Source organism: Melitaea cinxia, chromosome 2 (assembly GCF_905220565.1).
Source record: "Melitaea cinxia chromosome 2, ilMelCinx1.1, whole genome shotgun sequence".
NCBI classification, from domain to species: Eukaryota; Metazoa; Arthropoda; class Insecta; order Lepidoptera; family Nymphalidae; genus Melitaea; species Melitaea cinxia.
The window spans coordinates 8,939,826-8,966,236 of NC_059395.1; the positions used below are offsets into that span (position 1 = coordinate 8,939,826).

General features: G+C 39.9%; 1 protein-coding gene and 1 long non-coding RNA gene across 2 annotated transcripts; one reads left to right on the plus strand and one right to left on the minus strand.

The window, feature by feature from the left end:
• Positions 1–590: 590 nt before the first annotated feature.
• On the minus strand, positions 591–26,141 carry LOC123664130 (mediator of RNA polymerase II transcription subunit 14). Its single transcript, XM_045598737.1, has 24 exons — positions 26,005–26,141; positions 25,608–25,835; positions 24,704–24,908; positions 24,200–24,332; positions 23,878–24,112; positions 21,848–22,061; positions 20,297–20,514; positions 19,334–19,493; positions 18,409–18,549; positions 17,819–17,939; positions 16,257–16,399; positions 15,946–16,186; positions 15,737–15,874; positions 15,337–15,541; positions 14,976–15,135; positions 14,538–14,678; positions 14,358–14,451; positions 6,593–6,690; positions 5,676–5,919; positions 5,145–5,374; positions 2,694–2,855; positions 2,311–2,568; positions 1,274–1,407; positions 591–1,085 (listed from the first exon to the last, which is right to left on the minus strand). The coding sequence occupies exons 1-24, from the start codon at positions 26,139–26,141 to the stop codon at positions 965–967; spliced, it is 4,161 nt and encodes a 1,386-aa protein (XP_045454693.1). The 3' UTR covers positions 591–964.
• Positions 3,412–13,972, plus strand: LOC123664272. Its single transcript, XR_006744794.1, has 2 exons — positions 3,412–3,662; positions 13,457–13,972. It is a non-coding gene; the product is annotated as an uncharacterized LOC123664272 (long non-coding RNA).
• Positions 26,142–26,411: the final 270 nt, after the last annotated feature.

The window sequence follows — 26,411 nt, forward strand, 5'->3', positions numbered from 1 at the left end:
GCTTCCCTTATTCAATTGTTGATAGGGTTTTCGATTGTCAGACACTATAGTCGTAAAAAGGAAAAGACGCATGAAAAAATAACTTCAGGAGGCAGTTACGTTAATATAATATACGGTTTTATTAAATTTAAAAAAAAAATGTGGTGTCATGGGACACCAGGTAGGAACGAAATTCCTTCGGATAGTATAGAAGCAACATAATTTTAAAAAAATTTGAATTTTATATATATATTCTAGTTCTTGATTTTTTTAATTTTGTTCATTGGTTTTAAAACATAAAATATGTCTAAACATAACATGTCTTTATTTATTTTTGTCGACAGTATAAAATTATATAAATAATTTTTAAAAAAGTTTACTAGTAATATTTTAGTTTTACAAACGTCATATTATACAGTCGTGTGAGTGATATTACGTCACTTCCGGTATATATTTTTCTTACGGTTTTAGTATCACATTTTTTTCAGTTCGGTCGCCCAGCCAAATGTCAAGCCTGCCGTAAGGAACTTCGTTCCAATAATTTTTCCAGTGTCATTTTAATAACAATATGTCAAAAGAGTTAGGAGACAAAAAATTTATTAATAGATGTGTATCAATCATTATAATTTTAATTATACAAATTTACATTATAACTTACGACGTAAACGATTTTAATAAAACTATGTATTAAGTCTATGTAGTGCATTTCAACCACTTCTCCAAACAATACTTAGGTCAAGTAGTCAAATTAAATCTATGCGTGCGCGGGTCGGGAGCTCGTAGACATGATGCAATACATTGACAGCAGGCACGCCACGTTACACTACACCAGCTCGTACGACGCGGCACACTGACGGGAGGCAGGCGTGACGCGTGACACTACGGCAAGTCGTACGACGCGTCACGCTCCGAAGGGAGGTAAGCCTGACGCATGGCGCTCTGGCAAGTGGGGTGCGGGCCAGGCGCACGGCTAGAGCGCAAGGCGCTAGGGCGGCGGCGCCGCGGCGGCCTGCGGGGCCTCCTGCGGCAGCGTGAAGTTGATGATCAAGTCGCGCACGGCTGGCCACAGAATGCACTCGCCGTGACCCTGATTGAAGTCCGCAAAGCTGAAAAAATGCATGTGGTTAATTTTTAACCTGACCACAACATAAAGCTTTAGTTTCGTTCACTAATGATGATTTAGTTATTAACACATCATATATATAATATCAAATAAGGATTATATCTAACAAGGAATTTTTACAATTCAGCTGATACTCCTAATGTCAAGAAATCATTATTCAAACAAACTAACCGCTTTAAATGCAGATTAACAGCGTTAAGATGTGGCTGCTGTGCGTCTCGTCGTTCGGCTATTTGCATGGCATTAGACTGAACGTCGTATACCAACGGCAGAACTAGTTGCGTTTCGCCTCGTGTGAGACATATCTGGTATGCAGGAAATATATACATGAATGAAAAAAACTTTTGAAGTATAAAATATTTAATTATTATTTAGATTTAACGAAGTTGTAAATTTTAGAAGGTTATAAGCTACTTATTGATATCATACAATGACATACATGAGTACGCGTAAATAAATGACATATTTTATTCTTATAAAGTTTTTATTATTATTTTACTTTAAGCATATCTAAATATATAAAAATCTCGTGTTACGATGTTTGTCCGGGCTATTAATCTTTGAAAGTATTGGACCAATTTTATGTAACATTCGCTTCAGCCTGTAATATCCCACTACTGGGCATAGGTCTCTTTCCCCATGTAGGAGAAGGATCAGAGCTTAATCCACCATGCTACTCCAATGCGAGTTGGCAGATATATTACCTACTATGAGTAACGATCGCTATCAGGTGTACATGATAACAACCGAGACCGACGGCTTAACGTGCTCTCCGACCCACAAGGACTGCACAATCACCCAGACCACGACAAACACCTGTATGGCCGATACAAATGTTTGTCATGTGCGGGGATCGAACCCGCAACCGCCAGCGCAACAGGCAAAATCTATGGCTGTAACCGTTGTGCCAACGCGATGTCATAAACATTGTTCAACTTAAAATATAGGCTATATTTTATTATGTTAATGATCCAGATATTTTTATTACAAAATTAAAAAATATGGCTGATGCGAAGTTCGCCGTGTCAGCTCGCAGTATTATTACATTAACTTATTTCGTTTTCGAATAATATCATACTCATTACCATAAATGTATTTCCATCATAATTATAAAACGTCTAGCAATCTAAAATACACACAATAAATAACTTTTTTGAGTGCTCATGACGACTACAGTCCGTCAGTGCGTGGTGCGGGGGTGGACTCACAAAGAAGAGTATCTTGTGCTTGGCGAGCAGCACGGCGGGCTGGCCGGCGGGCACGATGGGCGGGCCGGCGGGCGGGATGCGCAGCACCCAGTGCAGCGTCCACAGCGCCGGCGCCACGGGCACCAGGTCGGCGCGCATGAGCGCCACCAGCGACGGCAGCGCCGCGGCCGGAGCGCCCCACGCGCGCGCCCAGCCCAGCAGCGCCGTGGCGCGGTACGGCGCGATCGCCACGCGCTGCTCGAAGAACTTCTCCATCACCTGCCGCCGGCGCGGAACTTACACTTCATGACTTATTCAGGACTTGGAATACGTGATTTGACAGCACACGGGGACGAGTCGTATATATATAAATATAGTCATAAGCAGTCAGTAGTCAGCCTCACCTGGAGGTCGTCAGCGGACCAGTTGTCCTTGACGTCAGCGAGCGGCGTCAGTTGCAGGTGCAGCGACTGCATGTGCTGCGGGTGCAGCGCCACGCGCGCCGCCAGCCCCGCCGTGTCGCAGCGGAACGTCAGCGACGTCGCGTCCGTCGACACCATTGTAAGCTACAATACATTAACGACATAGTAGGTTCTGGAAAAATTATATTTTCTAATTTAATCAAATGCAATAAAAAATATCTTAATATTATTATATCAAAATATTAATTGAAAAATCTAGCTATAAACTAGGCGTAAAACTACCAAAAATCTAGAATTAGATGACATTGTCGTTATTAAAGAAGAAAACTTGCCTCCTGGTAAGTGGGCTCTGGGGAGAATTGTAGAAACTCATCCCGGCAAAGACGGGTACGTTCGGGTGGTATCGGTAAAAACCAAGAACGGCGTCATAAAAAGGCCAATTATTAAGCTTGTCCCTCTACCGGTAAAAGAGGAAACAAAAGCGATGACGTTATCCCCTGACGACTAAACTACAGCTCGTGACGTCACCGCCGTATTAATGAAAACGCAACGTAGTGTGCCTGCCTCACGGAATCGTTTTTGTAATTTTATAGTAACACTTTTAATGCTATTTCTTTTTACTTTATCTTCTATACACGCATCTTACAATTTTTTCTTGTTTATTATATTAATAGGTATATATTAGCGTTTATTATTACTTATTGTATTTAGCGTTATAAAATAAAAAATAGAGCCTCATTCGCGAACGGAAACTAGTTATATTTTACAATATGTCCTCTTATTGGCCAGGCCTAGAGAGCGTTAATAGGTATATCAGTCGTATACGATACGATATATAAATCACTACAACGATATTCTTATGATTCATAATAAAAATCGTAGGCTGAAAAAGGGTTTGGTTAACGGAATTGGTTATTTAGCAAACAGCTTATTTGGCGTTCTCGATGACAGGTTCTTTGAACAATACGAGAAAGACATTTAGAAAAATAAAATCAACGAAAGTCACTTACAAATATTGTTAAAAAACCAGACTAGTGTCATAGAGGCACAGTCTTGTATTTTACGTAGAAATGAATAAGTACATAATGAACAAACACTTTGGTGTTATTCAGGATTATATTAGAAATATGTTATTAACTTTGAATGGTGTTCAGTTACATGATAGAAATGAACTGTATATTTTATCTTCTTTTTAACTGCTCAAATAATTATATCAAATATTAAGTGTTCAACAAAATTTGATTAATGCTGTAACCGATATTTGACATTTAATATGTATCTATTTTATTTAATCCGTGTCTTCTCTTATTTCCTTTTTGGAGTGGGCAGTATGTACAGAGTATATACATACATACTCTGTACATTCAATTTATTTCAATATATATATTTTTATGTTCTTTGTCTACTAAGCATTTCATATACTTTGTGTATTAACGTGTATTAATATGAATAAACCAGTGTAAAAACAGCACTCGTGGAGTAAAGTCATTTCGCACCTTAACTCCTCCTATATTATTTATTGTACGTGTACAAACAGTTCCGTACACTTATGGTGAGGCAGTAGGTACTGCTAGGCACTTATTGGTAGGTTGCAAGGTGCTGCTTGATACACATTGACATGATAGAGTACTTGAAGTCATACGTGAAGGAGTAAGCCTTTCAGTAGCTAGAGCCCAAATAGGATTGACCACAAATAAACGACAAATTAACTTTATAAAGGATCGCTCAACTGTCAACTCTAAAAGCAAGCCTTTCTAAATCATAGGTACGGCACCTAATTGGATTAGTATGACAAGTGTTTCGTCATCCAGACCTGACATATTTCTCTTTTCTAGACACATTAAACATATAATACTAGTAGAACTCACTGTACCGTGGGAAACCAACATTCCTAAAGATCACACAATAAAATTAAATATTAAGATCTAACAAACGAACTTAACAAAAATTGTTATGTGGTTAATTTATACGCAGTAGAAATAGAAGCGAGAGGTATACCAACAAAATCTCTCTATAGTCTTCTGAAAGACCTTGGCCTGTCGAGAACTGCAGTAAGTTCTAGGCTGCACTAACAGGTTCCTACCAAATTTGGCTAGGCAACTCGAGGCGAACTAGGCGGGAAACTCGAGCAGTGAAGGTGAACGTTGATGAGCATCTCAAAGGGGGCTTCCTTAAACCTACACCTAGGCCGCAAGTCCTGGGAACTGCTCTGAGTTGTTCCTTCTGCCACACGATGGGCCCGGCACCCGCACGGTGAATCCATGGAATGCTAAGAGGCTTTTCTCCCACGTCCGTAATTTAACTTTACTTTCAATTTAAGTTTAAATCGTTGGAGAGTTTTAGGACTTAACAATCAAAGAATGGGTAAAAGACCTATAGCGATCGTCAATCACGCAGTAGCGGTAGGTTAAGTAATGGGTAAATGCTACGTACATAGTCCTCCTGGTGCACGAAGCGTTGCAGCGCGCGCTTCATGTAGACGCAGGCGAGGAAGCGCTGCAGCGGCGCCAGCGGCGGGCCGGGCGGCGCGCCGGGCGGCGGCTCGGCGGGCGAGCACAGCGCCTCCAGCTTGGCCACGCCCAGCGGCGTGCCGGGCGAGCCGCCGCCCGCGCGCCCCGCCAGCGCCGCGCCGCGCGCCGCGCTCGACGAGCTGGCCTGCGGACCTACGGGCAGGGCGACCGACTACTGACACACTCTTACTTATTAAGTTTTGTAGTGGGAACTGCCGACGTTATACGACAATAAATGTAAGGAATCTACGAAGAAATAAATGACCAGGGTTGTAAGTAGTTTAGTGACAGTAGAAATAGCGATGGTCACGCTCTTTCCTCCAAATCGATAGTAATCGAAATTTCATCCAGAGATAGGTTGTCCTTTCCTATACCCCCCATAAATAGGCATATGAATATGATAGGCCTATGTATATGATATGTTTGTGCAAAGTGTGTGTGGATCGATACTCACCCTTGTGGTCCATATGGTGTCGCGGCGAGGGGTGGTGTCCGGGCGACGGGCGCGGCAGCGAGGGCGAGGCGGGCCAGGCGGTAAATGGCGACGTGGGCGGCGGGTGCGGGGAGGCAGCCGGCGCCAGCGGAGAGGGCGCGAGGGGTGAGGCGGGCGAGGCAGACACGCCGGGGCCCGCGCCCGCGCCACTCGCCGCGCCGCTGGCACCCGGCGGGGACGTCAGGTTGAACGAACCGCCGCCGATCTATTGGACGTTGATGACATCTATGTAAGTACTGCCCGTCGCGTTAAGGACGCCATTTGGGTCCGTGTATACTTAGTAACTCATCGCGTATGTGAGTATTGCCCACTTTATATGTAACTGTGCAGACAGTGTTAGATACATGAGTAACTGCTGAAGCAAATGTCTCTTGTACTGTTATAGCAACATCGAAAGATATCCTACTAACTCCTAAAACTCCGTATTTACCTAACACTACTGGGCTACTCACCGCCAGATGAAGCTGAGGTTGGATCAATAATTAATAACTTTAAAACCAATTGGCTACGACATGATTTCTAGTAACGTGGAAATTAAGGTCCATATATGTATGCCATCCGTCGACAGCTGATTCTTGTGCGTGCTTGTCTATCACGAGATCCTCTACGGTCAAATTCTTGGGTATTATATAGATGATAAGCTTGGCTGGTAACAGCAATAAAACTGTTAGCAACGCACGCACGCAAGAACGCACGCAAGCACGCACGCTCGCACGCACACACACGCACACAACAAAAATTAAGTTTTGTTATGCATCATTTACTTTAAGCAATAAATAGTGGTTCATTGTAGCTCAGGTTTTTGCTTATCCCAAGAACATACTTTTGTTTGTAATAATTTTCATGAATATAGCATTACTATTATAAAGTAAATTGACCTGATGTTGCGCCGGCGAGGCGGGGTGCGGCGTGACGGGCGCGGAGTGCGGCGTGTGCGGCTGCGGGGGCGTCAGCGGCGCAGGGAAGCGCAGCCCTCCTGGAGGAAGGCAGAACATAATTAAATTACAGCTTGCATGAAATATACATAGTCTGGTCATAAATACTGTTACAATTAAAAATAAACAAAATATTACATTTGAATTTGGAATCTGTCATTTCTATATGACGGTTTATTGTGTTCGGATATATATGAATATAAGTACTAGCTGATCCCGCAAAAGTTGGATTTGCCATATATAAATAAATAATATACATAGTGTACAGAGTATATACATACATACTCTGTCCATTCAATTTGTTTCAATATATATATTTTTATGTTCTTTGTCTACTAAGCGTTTCATATACATTGTGTATTAACGTGTATTAATATGAATAAACCAGTGTAAAAACAGCACTCGTGGAGTAAAGTCATTTCGCACCTTAACTCCTCCTATATTATTGTACGTGTACAAACAGTTCCGTACAATAATTTTTTGGTCCTTCGAGAAATTGATAATTTCAGTAAAGTTTAATTCTGTGTGATAACAGTCACATCTGTGCAAACAGCACATTTTTATTGAACTTTAAACACATCACGTGGCAAACAGTTACTCCCTCGCGACACGTGGCTCGGTGTTCAGTGAACAGAATATTAACCTGGACCTTTTTTAGTGCTAGTAAAGTGAGACATTTAAACTGTGATCAAGAGTACTTTTGGTGACCCCTTCGCACGCCCAGAGGACATCAGGGACGTGACCGTAAGGCGCTACCTAACAACAACTCAAGTAAGATCTTTCCTTTTTTTTCTGATAACATGGATACGCTACTCCAGCGTCAGGCTGAAATTCTCGACGCCGTTAAGCAAATAGAGCGTAATTTCAAGAAAGATCCTAGTAGCCGCAAAACGCGTCAATATTTAGACGCCAAGCTCGAGTCCATCGACAAACTGTGTTCGGAATTTAATTCCAATGACAACAAGCTAGAGGCTTTTAGGGACGACTCGCCATACTTCGCGGAGGAACAGTACGACCGAGCGAAAGAATATTACGCCAAGGTTCGCTTTATGATAGCGTCACATCAGGCCGTTCCATCCCTGCAGCACAAGCCGGTCGTATGTAGCCAGGACGCCGAACTGAAGGCCATACCATCAGTCAGCACTGGGGGCGACGCAACCGGTCGCGCCGGGACGCCCAGCCCGCTGCGCGCGCCGGCGCCGCGCGACGCTCACCAACAGTTCGCTCCCGCACCCGTGTTGCAGTCAGAACTTGAAGAATTATTGTCACAACAACGAACAAATTTTAGAGCCTTGTCGAGACAAATACAAGCTGTAAATTTAAATACTATTATAGATAAGTGGGAGCTGGAAGAGGAGCTTCGCAATCTGCAGACGCGTTGGGATACCGTCGATAAATTGCACCTTAAAATCGACCATATAAGTCAGGGTTCGAACATGCAATATGAGAATGAATTTAGTTATAATGAAACAATATACAAAAATATGAGAAGGTCAATTTATCAAAAATTGTCAGCCACTTCCCATCTTCAACAATCCACCCCTAAAATAGATATTCCGGTTTTTACAGGCAAATATATTCAGTGGCCTACTTTCTTTGATCTATTTAACGAAACAATTCACAACAATAACTTTTTAACTAAGTGTCAAAAAATGCAACATCTAAAGGGCAAGTTGAAGGGGGAAGCGGAGAGGCTAATACAGCATCTTAATATTTCTGCTGATAATTATGATACTGCGTGGGATCTGTTAACCCGTAGGTACAATAACACCCAACTGTTATTTACAAAAAATTTAGAGACCTTTTTGAATCAACCTACAGTTCAAAAGCAAACAGCTTACGAAATTAAGCGTCTCTATGACACTAGCATGGAATGCATTCATGCTATACAAAATTTAGGGGTCAACATTTCTTCATGGGATCCGATATTAGTTCATTTAATATGTAAAAAATTAGATCCTGTTTCCTATAATGATTATAAAGAAGCCCGTAAGTCACCACGTGACTTGCCTTTGCTTAGCGAGCTTATGAACTTTTTAGAGGGAAAATTTACAGCCCTCGAAGAGATTAGCAAAAAAGATTTAACTTATGTTTATAAATCTAATTTGAATAAAAATCAATCACCTGCAAACGAATCGAGTAATATTAATCAATCTTGTTCATCAAATCGCAATGGAAAATTCCAGACCAATACAACACGTGTTTGGAATTGTCCATTTTGTAAGCAAAAACATAATTTGTTTAAATGTAATAAATTTGCGCAATTAGGACCGAATGCGAAACTGAAAACGGTAAAGAAATTGGATATCTGCGCAAATTGTTTGTTCAGTCATGATGGCAACGCATGCAATTCTAATAAATCGTGTAAAATATGTTACGGTAAACATAATTCCATTTTACACGATTCATTTGCGTCATATTCCGCGCCCCCTCTTACCGCTCCCGCTAGTAACTTGATGCATGCGTCCCCGAGTGCCCCCGCGCCGAACAAATTGCTGACACCCGTTGCAGACGGACATCATAACGTTAACTATGTTTCCAAGGACGACGAGGAAATTCTTCTTACGACATTATTAGTAAAAGTTAAGGCAGCGGATGGTTCATACATTACCCTGAGGGCTCTACTCGACCAGGGCTCTCAAATCTCGCTTATCTCTGAAAATGCTGCGCAGTGGTTAGGCCTACCGAGATCTCGTTACCATGCATCTATTTCTGGTATAGGTTATGGTTCAAAACAAAGTAAAGGAGTACTTAATCTCTCTTGTCAGTCTATATACGACGATTATGTTTTTGAAACACAAGCCTTAGTCATAAATCATGTCATAAATAACTTACCCAACGTCTCCTTTGCTAAGCAAACCTGGGAACATCTCCAGCATATACAGTTGGCTGACCCGCATTACAACATATCAAAACCCATAGATTTATTATTAGATGCTAGTGTTTATTCCGATATATTAATGAGTGGATTAGTTAAGGGCCCCGGCAAAGCACCCATTGCCCAACAAACAAGGTTGGGTTGGATATTATCAGGAAATGTGAAAACATTCAATTGTAGTGTAGTTATTAATAATTTATCTGAGATATCGAATTATTGGGAATTTGAGGAAATAAACGAGTGTGCCGCTGACATGACGGAAAGTGAAAAATATTGCGAACAGCTTTATAAAAATACCACTAAACGCTTAGAGAGCGGTAGGTACGAAGTAGCGCTTCCTATGAAGCCAAATTTTGAACAAAACTTAGGTAAATCAAAAAACAAGGCCATCGCACAATTCATTAATTTAGAAAAGAAATTAGCTAGTAATGAGCAATTTTCTCAAAGTTATAAACAATTTATGAATGAGTATTTGAGCCTCGGTCATATGAAACCTGTCGATAACAGTCAACAAGGACTGTCATGTTACCTTCCCCACCACGGAGTTATAAAAGCTGACTCAACTACCACTAAATTACGAACAGTTTTTAACGCTTCATCAAAAACGTCATCGGGTAACAGCCTAAACGACTTGATGGAGCGGGGACCAAATTTACAAAAGGATCTGCATAGCCTTATTTTAATTTGGCGTCAACATAAATACGTAATTACTGCGGATATCGAAAAGATGTTTCGTCAGATTCTTGTAAATGAGTCAGCTCAGCATCTACAGCGTGTTGTGTGGAGGGAATCCCGAGGAGACCCGTTGAGAGAGTATCAGCTTACTACTATCACGTACGGTACAAAGGCCGCCCCATACCTCGCTATGCGCACATTAAGGCAGCTCGCAGACGATGATGCGCAAATATATCCCATAGCCGCTGCCGCCTTAAAGAATTCGTTTTATATGGACGATCTTCTAGAAGGGTGTAGCAGTCTCGAACAGGCTAAGGAACTTCAAAAACAGCTGATCAATATATTGATGAGAGCCGGCATGAAAATACGTAAGTGGAGTAGTAACGACCCTGCTCTTATTCAAAATTTATCACCGGAGGACGTAGACTCCTCCTTAGACTTCCGATGTGCGGAGTCCAGAAAAACACTGGGGTTGCGATGGAATCCAAAATATGATACATTCTCATTTAAAAATATATTTTACGACATTAATGATGATGCACATATTACGAAGCGACAGTTACTATCACATATTTCAAAAGTTTTTGACCCCGTAGGGTGGCTCGCTCCACTGACCATCAGGGCTAAACTTTTATTTCAGAAGACCTGGTCCGATGATTGCATGACCTGGGATCAAAGGTTACCGCATCACTTAGTAGAGGAGTGGCAACAACTAAAGCAAGATCTCCAAAATATTGAAATTTTTGAAATACCGAGATATTTTGGAGAAAGTGATAAAATTAACCTATATGCTTTCTGTGACAGCTCAGAAAAAGCGTATGCTTGTGCAATTTTTGTAAGCACTAGAAATGCTAAGGGTGAGTACACAACAATGTTACTCACCGCAAAAACAAAGTTAGCACCGATAAAAAATAAATTAACACTACCGAAACTCGAACTTTGTAGCGCTTTATTACTATCACGCCTTATAACAAAGGTTAGGCAAGCGCTAAATAATAAGATAAATAAAATACATGCTTTTACAGACAGTATAATTGTTCTTGGCTGGATCTACGGAGATACCAACCGGTGGAAGCAATTCGTGGCTACCAGGATTAAACGGATCACTGACGTTATTCCATCCGCATGTTGGCATCATGTAGAATCCAAACAAAATTCAGCAGATTGTGCGACGAGAGGGATGACCGCAGCACAACTAAAAGGTCATTCCCTGTGGTGGGAGGGCCCAGAATGGCTTCGAGAGTACGATTCTAAAAAAATAAAAAGCGAATACTACTCTTCCCCCGATATTGAAGTTAAAGAAAATCTAACCAAATTCAGTGTGTACGCAGCCTTAAACGAGAACAATGCATTTATATTTCAATTAATAAACGAATGCAGTTCGCTAAGGCGCGCGGCTGTTAACCTGGGATGGCTATCACGTTACATAGTGTCATTAAGAAATAAACAAAACGTACCGCGACTTAGCTATCTAACTTCCTCAGAAATGCAACGTTCGTATGACATAATTATAAGGACGATACAAAAATATGAATTTGAAGAGGATTATCAACGTTTAATTAATAATAAAAACATTAGCCGAAACAGTAAATTATCAAGCCTATGTCCCTATATAGACAAAAACGATAAACTTATGCGAGTTCGAGGAAGGCTCAATAACTCACTTTTAAGTTCATCAGCAAAACATCCAATCATACTTCCGAGTCACAGTCGTCTAACAAATCTAATTATATCTGAAGCACACTCATTGACGCTTCATGGTAGTCCTCGACTAACACTTTCTTTTATCAGGGAGAAATATTGGATCATAAGTGGACTACGCACCGTTAAAAGGGAGTTGCGAAAATGCGTCAAATGCAGGCGCTTTAGTGAGCAGAAGTCACAACAATTGATGGCTGATCTTCCACAACCCAGGGTTACCCCATCACGTCCCTTCACACATACAGGTGTAGACTTTACGGGTCATTTTGACATAAAAATAAACAAAGGACGCGGGGTTAAAACCTCAAAGGGCTACGTAGCAGTTTTCGTATGTTTCTCTACCAAGGCAGTTCATTTAGAACTGGTATCAGATCTCAGTACTCCGGGATTTTTAGCTGCATTTAGAAGGTTCTGTGCTCGACGCGGGTGCCCTCGCCGAGTTTACAGCGACAACGGAACTAACTTTGTGGGCGCTAACAGGCTGCTCAAAAGAGAGTACGAGCAGATCATAAAAATTATAAACCAAGATTTCTTTCGTAACATATATAATTACAACATTGAGTGGGTATTTAACGCACCAGGTAATCCAGAAGCCGGAGGTTTGTGGGAAGGAGCCGTTAAACGCATGAAGTATCACCTGAAAAGAGTGGTTGGGGAACAAAAACTCACCTACGAGGAGTTCATCACCGTCCTTCATCAGATAGAAGCTTGTCTTAACTCTCGGCCGCTGGTTGGTTTAACAGAAAACCCAGAGGATGTATATCTGACCCCTGGGCATTTCTTAGTCGGAGGATCTTTACTCTCTCGACCACAGACAGACCCTGAACATATTAGTTTAACTACCAGATGGAAGATGATACAATCCATGAATAAGCAGTTCTGGAGAAGGTGGTCTGCCGAATACTTACAGGAGTTGCAGTCTCGTTCAAAGTGGCGTAAAGCTACCAAAAATCTTGAATTAGATGACATTGTCGTTATTAAAGAAGAAAACTTGCCTCCTGGTAAGTGGGCTCTGGGGAGAATTGTAGAAACTCATCTCGGCAAAGACGGGTACGTTCGGGTTGTATCAGTAAAAACCAAGAATAGCGTCATAAAAAGGCCAATTATTAAGCTTGTCCCTCTACCGGTAAAAGAGGAAACAAAAGCGATGACGTTACCGCCGTATTAATGAAAACGGAACGTAGTGTGCACTGCCTCACGGAACCGTTTTTGTAATTTTTTAGTAACACTTTTAATGCAATTTCTTTTTACTTAATCTTCTATACACGCATTTTACAATTTTTCTTGTTTATTATATTAATAGATATATATTAGCGTTTATTATTACTTATTGTATTTAGCGTTATAAAATAAAAGATATGAGCCTCATTCGCGAACGGAAACTGTCCTCCTATTGGCCAAGCCTAGAGAGCGTTAATAAGTATGTCAGTCATATACGATACGATATATAAATCACTACAACGATATTCTTATGATTCATAATAAAACTCGTACGCTGAAAAAAGGTTTGGTTAACGGAATTGGTTGTTTAGCAACAGCGTTCTCGATGACAGGTTCTTTGAACAATACGAGAAAGACATTTAGAAAAATAAAATCAACGAAAGTCACTTACAAATATTGTTAAAAAACCAGACTGGTGTCATAGAGGCACAGTCTTGTATTTTACGTAGAAATGAATACATAATGAACAAACACTTTGGTGTTATTCAGGATTATATTAGAAATATGTTATTAACTTTGAATGGTGTTCAGTTACATAATAGAAATGAATTGTATATTTTATCTTCTTTTAGCTGTTCAAATAATTATATAAAATATTAAGTGTTCAACAAAATTTGATTAATACTGTAACCGATATTTGACATTTAATATGTATCTATTTTATTTTAATCCGTGTCTTCTCTTATTTCCTTTTTGGAGTGGGCAGTATGTACAGAGTATATACATACATACTCTGTCCATTCAATTTGTTTCAATATATATATTTTTATGTTCTTTGTCTACTAAGCGTTTCATATACATTGTGTATTAACGTGTATTAATATGAATAAACCAGTGTAAAAACAGCACTCGTGGAGTAAAGTCATTTCGCACCTTAACTCCTCCTATATTATTGTACGTGTACAAACAGTTCCGTACACATAGTCTTGCAATAAATATTGTTACAAAGAAAAAAACATTTTTTCTATTGCACCTAACGTTTATTACTATTACAGTGTGTTAGTTTAATACATTAATATAAAACTACTAAAAATGTATAAAGCTTATTCGAAGTGGTCTTCATTGGCTGCCAGTTATCAATAGAAGATCGCACTCTTTTCATTCTTCACTGCTAATCGTATGGATTGTTTTAGGGACTCCAAATTATCATGGCAAGCCATACTCTCTAAAACTGACTATAAATCATAATCCAGCAGATTAAGATCGAATATATTAGATCAATACTCAAATTACCAGGTGGCATTGGTGACATAGGAGAAGGCGGGTTGTCATCTTCAGCCAACAGGCGCGCGCTGATGTTATCATCGACGTATCGCGAAAGGAACGTCTTGTGAGAGAAAAAATATGTTGATAATATAAATATTAATGTAAACATCAAAAAAAAAGTAATAATACATAAATATATAAAAGTACCTTGAGTCCAAGTGCTGGCGCGAATTCGTCAACGACGGGAGTTCGGTCGAACTTGGAGTAGGAGCCGTCACGTATCGTCACCATGTTTCCACCGCGAAGACCCACTTCAATACAATAGGCACCGGCGTATACGATGCGAATCTGTGGAGATGATAATAACATTTTCGTTGACTGATACTGATAAAATTATAATGCAATTAGTTATTATTAAATACAAAACCGAAATGAGTATAATAAATAAATCCCGATATGGAAAATATAATTCTTTTATAAAAACAAGTAGTTATTTGTTTTGTCTACTTGTAATTAAACAATCAAACATAGATTAACAAGTTCCGTACAATATTGTGGAAATAATAAATATTTTAAAAGAGAAACAGAAATTTACTTCAATTGAATACAACACAGTTCAATGAATACAGTAGGAGTGAATAATACCTTCCGCCACGAGTGCGCCAGCAGCGTGAAGGTGGGCGTGGGCATGAACGTGCGCACGTGGTGCAGCCCCAGCTGCGGCAGCGCGGGCAGGCGGCCCAGCGCCAGCAGCGGAGCGTACGTCTCGCGCAGCACCACGCCCAGCGACATTAGGTCCTTGTGCCTGCGGGCGAGCCGAGCGTGAATACGACCATCTAACGCACGATGTGAAGCGTGGCGGGATATAAAAACGAGTACGTGCGTGTGCTCGTACTTGGAATATAAAGCTTCAAAAATTCCGACTGTGACGCGGTTCGTATTACGGTCAATAATTTGAATAACCTTGATTACACATTTGAAATGAAACATATTCAAGACACAGTACCAGTTGAGGTAGTGGTCGAGGTGGTGGTGCAGCAGGTGGTGCGCGTTGGCGGCGGGCTGGTGCGCGGGCGTGGCCACGGTGTAGCGCTGCGCGGCGGCGCTCCACTGCAGCACGGCCGTGGCGCGCTGCGCCGGCCCGAAGCCCAGCACCAGCGAGCGGTACGTGTACGAGCGCACGCACACGCCCTGCCACAGCGCCTCGCGCTCTGGGGACACGATCGAACTTTAGTTTCTATTTTTATTACAAGTCAAATAAATAAATAATATAGACTAAGTATACAAATCTCGGTCTAGAGATTTATTTAACTTTAAACAATGAAAAACTTAATTTTATCTATGAATATAATATCGTTAAATAAAAAATAAATATGAAATATTAACTGATGACTATTTCGACAAACCTTGGCTCGGCCTTAGCATAAAATCGTATAGTAGCGTATGCAAATGTACGATGGCCGCCCAATCTGCCAGGAACGCGTCGGCAGTTCTCCCGGCATCGGTACCGAGTTCGTACTGCAGATAAACGCAACGCCGTTCGCCTACGGTAACACAACAAAGTTTAAGTATAACTGAAATAAAGTTTTTTTTTTCGTTTATTCGTTTTGGATACCTTGTTCCTTGGGGTTGGGCGTGTGCACGGGCGAGCCGTGGAAGACGATCTCGGCGGTCCACACGCGCGCCTGGTTCTTGGTGGTGAGGCGCACGGTGGCGGCCAGCAGGCGCGCGCGCAGGGCCGCCGCCGCGCCCTCGCTGGCGCCCTCGGGCCGCGGCAGCGCCACGATGCGCATGCCCAGAGCCGAGCCCGACCACTCCGCCTGCACGCCGCCGTGCGTCACGCCGCGCGCCGCCAGCTGCACACAAGCGCCGCGTCAAGCCCGCCTCACTGACACGCCCACACAAACGCGCGTCCCGCCGACTCACCTCCTGCGCGAGATTCACGAAAGGCACGCGCTCGTCGGCGGCGGCCACCACGTGCGCCAGCTCGGGCAGGAAGTACGCGGGCTGCCGGACGCGCACCGCGCGGGTGTTCGTCGCTGCCAGCTTGCGCTTGCCTGGTTGCATACCTGATGAGAAATAATATTACTGCTTTATGTTCGTCTATGGCTGTCACTTTTTTGGAATGCTGTCTTGTAGCATCTATACGAATAAATAAAATTGGAGTGTATGTTTGTAGTATTAAAATAACTGCTTTTTTACTAAATTTACATATACCAAAATAACATTTTTTTGTCTACGATTTTTGTCTGCTGGCAGATAGCTGATGTAGTAAGGAGTTACTAAGGCTACTTTTATTTTAGATATTTATTTATAAGAAATATAACGTCATCATACACGGAATGAAGGAGAATGAAAAAGATGGAGCTCATTTGCAGGAACTAGTCATCAATTTCCTAAATGAAACAAACAAAACGACAGGTCTAGAAAACTGGGACTGATGGAAAATAAGCAACGTGCGACGACTAGGAAAAAAGGACGGCAAAAAAACTTGGCCCATCCTTATAACACTCACCTTGGCGTGGAGAAAGAGAGAATTACTTCGCAGCAGCAAAAAACCCCCAGAGAACTTACAGAGAGATCACTAAGGATTATCCTAAAGATGTTATCAATAACATTAAAAAACTAAAAATAAAACAACAAGCTGAAAGAAAGAAAGGAAAAATAGCATACATTAGTTACGACAAGCTGATTGCGAAGGACTAACACTAAAATCCGAATCAAAGAAAACGAGAAGAGCTAAAAGACTGTCAACCGATTCGCCGACACAGCAGCACACCAAGGAAGGAAAAGAGGCAACAGCTCTTTCAAAAATAAACAAAACAAACGCTCTAGGACTTCTAAATCGCCTGAGAGCTAACTCAACCTTTGAAAATAACAAACAATGACTTTCAGAGAATAAGAACCGGCAGGAAACAAAAAACAAAAAAAAAAAAGAAACAAACACAAAAACCGTACAAAAAACTGTCTGCCACCACGGCTAAAAGATGCGAAACTTTCAACATCACAACTCTAAATACAAGAACTTTACAAACTCGAGGAAGTTTACAGGAACTGAGATATCTCTTGAAAATATAAAGTACGATATTTTAAGCTTGAGCGAATTGAGGAGATTGGGTAATAAAATAGAAGAACATGCAGACTACATATTATACCACAACGGAAAAACGGCAGGACGTAGAGGTGTAGGTCGAATGATAAAGAAATATCTCAAACACTACATACAGGAGATAATAGGAATCTCTGATAGACTCGCACTACAAAACATCAAATTAATGAATTACAAAAAAGCATGGACTATTGTGCAGGTGTATGTACCAACGGAACAAGCTACCAAGGAAGACATTGTAATTGTAGTGTGTAAGTAGATGTTATATAGATATTATATTTAGTAGTAGGGTAAGAGTGTTTAAATAAGTACCTATATAAAATGTGTAATGTTTGAGATTGGGGGCAGTAATAAATCACATTTGACTTGTCAAACTCACCCACTGTGTCCAGCGGAGTGAAGGGGCCGTGTGTCAACGTAAATGTGTCTAGTTCGACGAGCGAGTGTAACTTCAGGAACGCACGCGGTGTCGCCGAAGTAGCCGTGGTCGCGGGAGAAGTCTGAGCAGTATTTTTAGCACTTTACACTATTGGACGTATATATAAAAGTAAAAAGAACTAATATTAATATTTTATCAACGCCATTTTTGTATATATTCAAAGACAGTCAGTATCTATACAGAATTTTTGTATAAGCTTTGATTTCCCCTAATTTAATTCCGTATATTCTGCTCAATATCTGGAGCAGCCCATGTGGGGAACTACCTCAACCTTATAGAAAATCACAGCTAAATAATACTGCATTATAGCAGTATTATATTTTTGTAGTGACTAAGTTGGTCAGAGGTCCTGCGGAGCGTCGGACGTAAGATAAGTAACGCGCTTGCGATACTTCTAGTATTATTGGCGTATATAGGCTACGATAACAATACCATTAAGGTGGGCCTTACACTGTTCTACTAGTTGTATAAAAGAAAACATATAAACAGTTGTGAGCCACAGAACGCCGTCGCCGGTGGCAATGCGATACCTCGTCCTCGCACTCGTCGGGCGTGCAGCGGCGCGCGCCGGCCAGGTGGAAGGCGAGCGCCACGCTGCAGGCGCTGCCGCTGTTGCTGCTGCAGCTGGTGGTGGCCGTGCCGCCCGCCGCCACCTCCTTCATCTCCACCACCTGGGACCATTTGCTTTTTAAACAAAAATCGAAAGAGGAAGAGATTCTGTTTATTTGTCTGACGTTCGTCGTTACTTTATTATCGATGAACTGAGACTGATTTTATCTATACAAATTTTATTAAATAGTTGAAAACTTTGTGCTCGAGTGTTCGAACGCGCTAATCTCAGAAACCACTCATCCATTAGTCCGAAGAAAGCTATAGACTATATTGAAATTTTGATGACGATTTCTGCAATTGACAAAAAAATCGCGTCTGCAATGTAAAATAAAATACAGTACAATTAAGAATATCCTTCTTTTTTGAAGTCGGTTAATCAACATAATGAAAATTGTGTTTGCAATGAGTGTGTTAAATTAATTTAGTTAAACAAATTAATGAATTAACGAACCCCAGGCACCAATTGGGCACAGCTAGTAATTAATTTTTTTTTTTTTTGGTTCGAGAGCTTATTAAGATTTTATATTAAATCAAGAAAACTGCGCAAATCTATATATATAAAAATCTCGTGTCACGATGTTTGTCCGGGCTAATCTCCGAAACTACTGGAGCGATTTTAATGAAATTTGGCACAGGTGTGTAACTTTGTCCAACTTGAAAGATAGGCTATAATTTATTTCGATATACACAATTATGATACTCAATAAAAAATTTAGGCGATGCGAAGTTCGCCAGGTCAGCTAGTATAATATAAAATAATGTATATAGATTTGTTAAGGATTTTTAGTCTAATTTAGTATTTAAATATTTAACATATAAATGATACAAAGTACTTATTCTTACTAGAATGTGATCGGTGTGCCTATGCAAGGTGACGTACAGGCGGTCGGGCGACAGTTTGTTAAGTGGGTGGTCCGGGCCGTGCAGGAACGGTAAGTGTTCACAGACACTCGCCGGCAAGTGTTGGAGTGTTTTTTCACAACGACGCGCCACTAACCAGAACCTAAAAGCAAATTGCCGTTAAATTTTTTGCATTTATGACTGATTATGGATATTGTATTACAAAAAATAAGTAAATAAATATTATAGTTTTTTTTTTTTTTTTTTTTTGAATATCATATCAAAAATTGACCGCTCCAGCGGGGTTCGAACCCGCGTCTCCGACTTGCCGTGTCGGCGCTCTAGCCAATTAAGCTATGGAACGATGCACCCGCTCGAGCGAAATTCGCGGTACGCGAATACGCGGGTTCGAACCCCGCTGGAGCGGTCAATTTTTGATATGATATTCAAAAAAAAAAAAAAAAATGTTTAGAATTCCTAATGTGGGTAACACAAAAATAAAAATCTTAGATATTATAGTTCTTTTGTTAGATACACAGCTAGTGTGTGAACCAGAGCAAGGCATGTTAACACCATTGATGTTTAGATTTAATTTGTATTTATAATTCATTCATTCAATCATTACAGCCTATACAGTCCACTGCTGGACATAGGCCTCCACAAGTTTACACCAAAAATAAAGTGAACTCATGTGTTTTGCCCATAGTATAATTCATACATTATAAGTATCGAACTGGTAACAAAACAACTAGAATGGAAAATGGATTACCTTTAGAAATATTAAGTAATCTTGTTATATAAAAATAATGTAAACAACCTATTGATAAATTTAAATGGGGATGAATAGGGTAGGTAAATAAAAACAGACACAAACATACAGATAAAGTTGCATTTGACGAGACTTAAAGCATCATCGCTGTATATTTTTCGTACACTAAATTGAAGTATAGTAGTCGGTCGCAGTACCTGAGGTGCGTGAGCAGGCTGCGCACGAGCGCGCGGTCGGGCACGGCCAGCGCGTGCGCCAGCTCCGGCATGCGCGGCGTGGCGGGGTAGGCGGGCACGCGCGCGCGCAGGCGCCCGCCGTGCGCGCCCACCGACACCAGCAGCTGCTCGGCGCGCAGGCACGGCCACACCACCGAGCACGCCAGCACGCACGGCCAGCCGCCCACGCTGCACTCCACCTGCACAGATGTTGCCGTGAATTGTCGTATCGTTCTTATATGAACTGCACGTGCTGTGAGAGAATCGATACCCCATAAAAAGCTCTTTACTATTTTAGTCACTTTTTTGTTATATATTTCATAGTTAAGTTCTGATCTATTACTGAGACAACCCAAACTGTTCCTAATTGTGTTTCATAACATAACAATACCCTTTATTGTACACAAAAACAGTAATAATACATATCAGATTGATTTTAACACAGTATCATAAGGTACAAGAGGCGGCCTTATCGCTGAAAAGTGATCTCTTTCAGGCAACCTAGGGGCAGAGATGGTATTGTGTCAGTGTAGGTGTGCAAATTGTGACATAAACGTGTAAATATATTTACTTAAACATATAAATACTTACATACATACATATCCACATACATACATACATACACACATATTTATAATCTTATTCATGTCGAATATGAAGAAAATGCTTCCTGACAGCCTTTTTAAAAAGAGAAAGCGAGTGTACACGTCTAATATGCCAAGGGTAAAGAATTCTAAAGTCGAGAAGCTTGAACAGTAAAAGATTTAGTATACAAGGAAGAGGAGTGAGAGGGAATATCAAGAAGTAAGCTCTCCTCAAAACGAAGACTGCGTTCATGGGAATCACAAAGAAATTTATATGATTGCTTTAAATAAGTTAGTTGAGAATATCCATATTCCTGCGAAAGCGAATTGGGAGCCACTTGAGTGTTTTTACGGAATTCAGAGACATGATAATATTTGCTAAAGTCCAAGTACGATTCGTATACATAAATTCTGGATTCGCTCAAGTTTATTAATCTGCTCCTCAGTAATGTCAAGATAACATGTATCCGAGCAAATTTTGGTGAGAATAGGAAGTAGATTACGCAGCCTGCGAGATCACACAGCTTGCGAAGAGATCCAGCCGAAGCAAAAACCTAACGACTGATTTCACAAATCTGCGGATCCTATGATAGGTGTTGAATAACATTCAAACCCATCAAAAATTACAGGAGGTAGTTCAATTGTTGAAATTTACATGGCAAATTTAAACTTTCTATAATAATAGTGTTAGTCTTGGTTGGGTTCACTACTATTTCGTAAGCTTTACTCCATGTAGTAATGACAAGAAGATCACAATTTACACGAGATACACATTAAGACAAGTCACAGTAAAGTGAGAGTGAAGAATGATCTAATTCAAAGAACAGCCTCTTTATAGCTCAATTTTATTTTTATCAAAACTATTCAGGTTTAAAAAATATAAGCATTTCAGTTTTTTCAATATCTGTACAGATCCCTAATAATGAAATAGCCCTATCACCAGACTCACCCCCAAGTCGTTGAGGAGCACCTTGAGGTCGTTGAGGCGCTGTCGCGAGCGCACGTGCACGGTGTGCGCCAGCAGGCGCTCCATGGAGGGCGCGTGCGGCGTGAGCGCCGAGGCCACGCGCTCGCCGCCCGCCAGCGCCGGCACGTGCCACACGCACAGCGACTCGCCCTCCGCTCCCACGATCAGCCGGTAGCCGAGCTCGCAGCCCAGCTCCCTGAGACGACGATTTTACATTAAGCCTCTCATCTAACTGGACTACTTCTTGTTGTTCACTGTATCTTTCTTACAAGTGTAAAAGTTAATTCCATTTTTAAAAATCTTATGCGACGAAAGAACTTTAGACTTATGGGACGTACATTAACCATGTGATGTTTTTTAAATTACTATTTAACCTACGTCTCTCTAGTGATACGTACTGAGGTTTAGGAAACTATAACCCCTCCCCATAATAACGAATCACGTGTATTTTTTTAGCCGACTTCAAAAAAGGAGGAGGTTACTCAATTCGACCGTATATATCTAAATGTATCTGTATAATATATAAAAGCGAAACGTCACTCATCACGAAATCTCCGAAACTATAACACCTACAAACTTGAAATTTGGCAGGTAAGCTTCTTATAAGACGCAGAGATCCGCTAAGAACGGATTTTACGAAACTCGATCCCTAAAAATCCCCCGGGCGTAAAACGGGGGTTGGAAGTTTATATGAAAGTCCTATGTTTTTAAAGTAAGAGACTTGAAATTTAAAATGTATGCTCTATAGATGGTGAGGAGGTGTCCAAATAATGCATAGTAATCTATATATATAAGAGAGAAAGGTCACTGACTCTGATCGTAATTGATGTCGGTTTTTTTTTTTTGTTTGCCAGCATCATCATCTTCCTGCCCTTATCCCACTTATGTAGGGTTGGCACAACATGTTTTTCTCTTCCATTCCTCTCTATTATTCGTCACTTCAGTGCTTACTCCTTTCTTTCTCATATCCTCACTCACACAATCCATCCATTGCTTTTTCGGTCTCCCGATCGCTCTTCGTCCTTCGACATTCATCCCTAACATTCTTTTACCAACATAGCGTTCATCCCTCCTCATTACATGCCCATACCACGGTAACCTATTGCTCCTCATTTTCTCTGTCACGGTGCTACTTTCAAACTTCCCCTTATATACTCATTTCTAATCCGATCTTTCCTCGTTACTCCACACATCCATCTTAGCATTTTGTTTGCCAGCATACACAATAATATTGTTTCAAGTTGTCAAGTGGGATAGGTGTCTTTTTTTTCTTTTGGCTAATTTTAAAATATCTTTATTTTGTTGTCTGTTATAATATTAGTATTTATATATTTTGTTTTGTGTTGTGTTCGTGTATTGGTAAGTTTGTGTTTAATACTTTAGTTATTTAAAGCATGGATGGAAATGAACCTCCCGATCCGCCGGACATTCAACTACCCCCAAATATTCGATTACTGACAACGCCTACATCGGGTTTTTCTTACATGCCGATATTAACAGCTCCTTTAAGTGACTTTAAATGAAAAACCTACACTCCCTCCTACCCCCCACGCCCCCCCCTTTCCCCCAACCCCATAAATTTCTCGCCAGGATTGTACATAATTACCGGTTGTTTGGTTTACAAATCGCGCGTTTAACAAAAAATAAATACATGTAATATCTTATTAGAAATCTTGTAAGAGCCCTCTTGTGATATTTCATGTTTTTTCCTGAAGCCCCCTCCCGCCCTCTTTACAGCCTCACGTGATTAGTGCACAACCCTTTATCATGTGATGTATGTATTAAATATACACAAAAACATATACATTTATACTTTTAGAGAAAGCTACATTATATTTACACAACAGTAAATTTGGTTCTTTAATAAACTGGATTTGTAACTATAAACTTGTTATTTCTTAAACATCCCAAACTCCCCACCAACAATACATTGTCCAATTAAAACACTATTGATTTACTATTCGATTTTAATTTATGACAAACTGTTATATAAATCAAACATGACTACTCACCTCCAGTAAGAAACTTGTAACTTTTGTCCAGGGATATATCTGTCCACTTGAAGATGTCGAGATAACCGGTCACGGCACAGTCTGAGAGTCTGTGTGTACAACAGTTCCAAAGAGAGGGACCGGCAAAAATACCGAAGAGCTGTTAGTGCACCACTGAGTCCAGCGGCTGCTAATCTTGCCTGTGCTACTCCACGCAGCCAATTTAATTGAGAAGTGTGCACTAAAGGTTTACCCTCTAAAAAATAAAAAAATTCAGGTATATAATACAAATGCAAGAATATAGTTTTAAGTGTTTCACCAAACTTCCATTAACGGAACTTACCTCCTGTTTCACTGTCCTGTATTAAAATAGCGATATCCAATAAACGCCAAGGTAAATTTGGTGCATCACCCATAACTGTTAGTGACACACTAAATTCTTGACCAACTGAAAAGGTAGCTCTTCCATTTTCTACCTATGAAAAGATAAACACCAATAATTTAAACACTAAAAATTGAGTTGGTAAAAAAAGATTTTCATTATTTATTTTTCTACTAGCCGATCCGTGCCCACTTCCTTGGGCGTAAATTATTTTTGTGATGCAATAGTAAAGTTTTTATCTCGCTTGCATATTTCTCTGACTTGATTTACATATACTATTATTTTTCACAAACGTTTTTGTTCAATAACAATAAAATATAGCCTAAATCACTCCTGAATAGTGTAGCTTTCTGTTAGTAAAAGAATTTTCATGATCAGAACAGTATTTGCGAAGATTACCCCCTACAAACAAACAAAGTTCGAAACTTTACCTCTTTATAATATTAGTAAGAAGTATAGATATACCTTTAAATTCCTAACATCACTTGGCAATGAAGCTGTAGTGAGACGCTGTTTAACTACATGTGCAAGTGCACGTAATGTTGAGCGGCGCTCTGCAGGTGTTAAAGATGGAGGAGGCACTAGTTTCTCACGTATAACAGCTGGCAAGCGACTGTATGAGCCTAGAGTCAATACCTCAACAGCTGCTGCCATGTGGAAAGTCGGCAACCTTAAAATAATAAGCAAGAAATTCATGATTCTATTTATTGTTTTTTAAATATTGTAGGTATATGTATTTAATTCAAATAGTAAATGTTGATTTATATTTAATATATCTATTTTATAAATCTAGTAAAAATTTTCTATGGAATAAAATGTCAAATATTTTATATTTCTTTTTCTATAAAGAACTAAAATTGTGTGTTGTTTAAATGAGTTAAAAAAAAATTAAACTAAAGTCTGTTCAACAAGAAGAGACATCATTTTTTGGTAGCGAAGATAGAACAAATGAAATATAGTCTATATCTTTCTATCTCGTTTGTTTGCTATCTGCTGCACATCTCTCTGCAAGGTCGAACCATATTTTAACTGACTTTGAAAACATTCGGACCGCGGATGGTCCTTTGATTTTGAATTATTTTTTTTTATTTCATTGCGTGTCCTGAAGCACTCGGGATGATATTTATATTTTGATAATTATTATTTAAAAAGTATAAAATCTTCTATACATAATTATATTTAATTAAGTAATTATAAATATAGAAATATATTTTGCATTTTAAAAATTTGTGTAAGTAAAAAAAAGGTGCAAAATGCGAGGTCATTCAACTATGCAGGGTTTATTTGTTTACGTCTGGCATCTCAGCTCGTTGAACACACTAAAATAATTAATTACAATATAATTTTATAACAGTACAAGTAATCAAACCTTGCATGAACTAATGTTTCTCGAGCTACTCGAGCTAAAACATCAGCAGTTTCCACAAATAGAAGAGCTTGTTTATCCAAGAAAGCCATTATGTGGGCAGATCTATCAACTTTTGTGGCACTGCTGGCCCATTTGACCAAAGCAAGTAAGCGTACAAAGAGTTGCCTGGTTCGAGCACTGAACTTATAGATCTCAATCTTACGCTCCATGTCAGTTTTACGTGGTAATCTAAGAAAGAAAGAATAATTACATGTAACACATAATTTTGAATAACAAATATTAATATATCAAAATACACATAATATAATACTAAAAATCATATAAACTTAAAGTTTCCAAATATTAAGAAATATATGGCACATGTTTATTTATTTAGAATAGAGTAGAATGTACTTACAATTCTGCCAATACTGTGAGTTCATCATAAGTCCTTTGCACTATAAAATCAATCAATAAACCAAGCGAAATTGATCCGCCTCGAGCTCCTCCCCCTTCGGTTCCCTGGTTGCAACCCTCAATTGCTACTGGCACCATCTTTGATAATCAGCAACGATTCATAGGCTCAAAATAATTATTAATCGTATTTTTTATCGTACTATGATTGAATTTTAATTAGTTTCCCAGGCAGGTTTAATGTGAACACAAATGCAAATTGTTTACTTTACATTATTATTTTTACAATTTTTATCTTTTTCACGAAGTCTATAGTGACATTATAATGATTTTTTATTAACATAAAAAGAGTAAATGTTAACAAAAATATTACGCATCCAGGAAACAATAATAAGCACTTAATTTGTTGAA

Excerpts from the sequence above, each read along its gene's own strand:
- LOC123664130 (XM_045598737.1), bottom strand. The coding sequence starts at position 26,141 with ATGGTGCCAGTAGCAATTGAGGGTTGCAACCAGGGAACCGAAGGGGGA. Across the intron at positions 20,515-21,847 it reads TGCTCCTCAACGACTTGGGG|GTGGAGTGCAGCGTGGGCGG; the intron begins GTGAGTCTGGTG and ends ACATCTGTGCAG. Across the intron at positions 16,400-17,818 it reads CACTCCGCTGGACACAGTGG|GTATGCAACCAGGCAAGCGC; the intron begins GTGAGTTTGACA and ends ATTTCTCATCAG.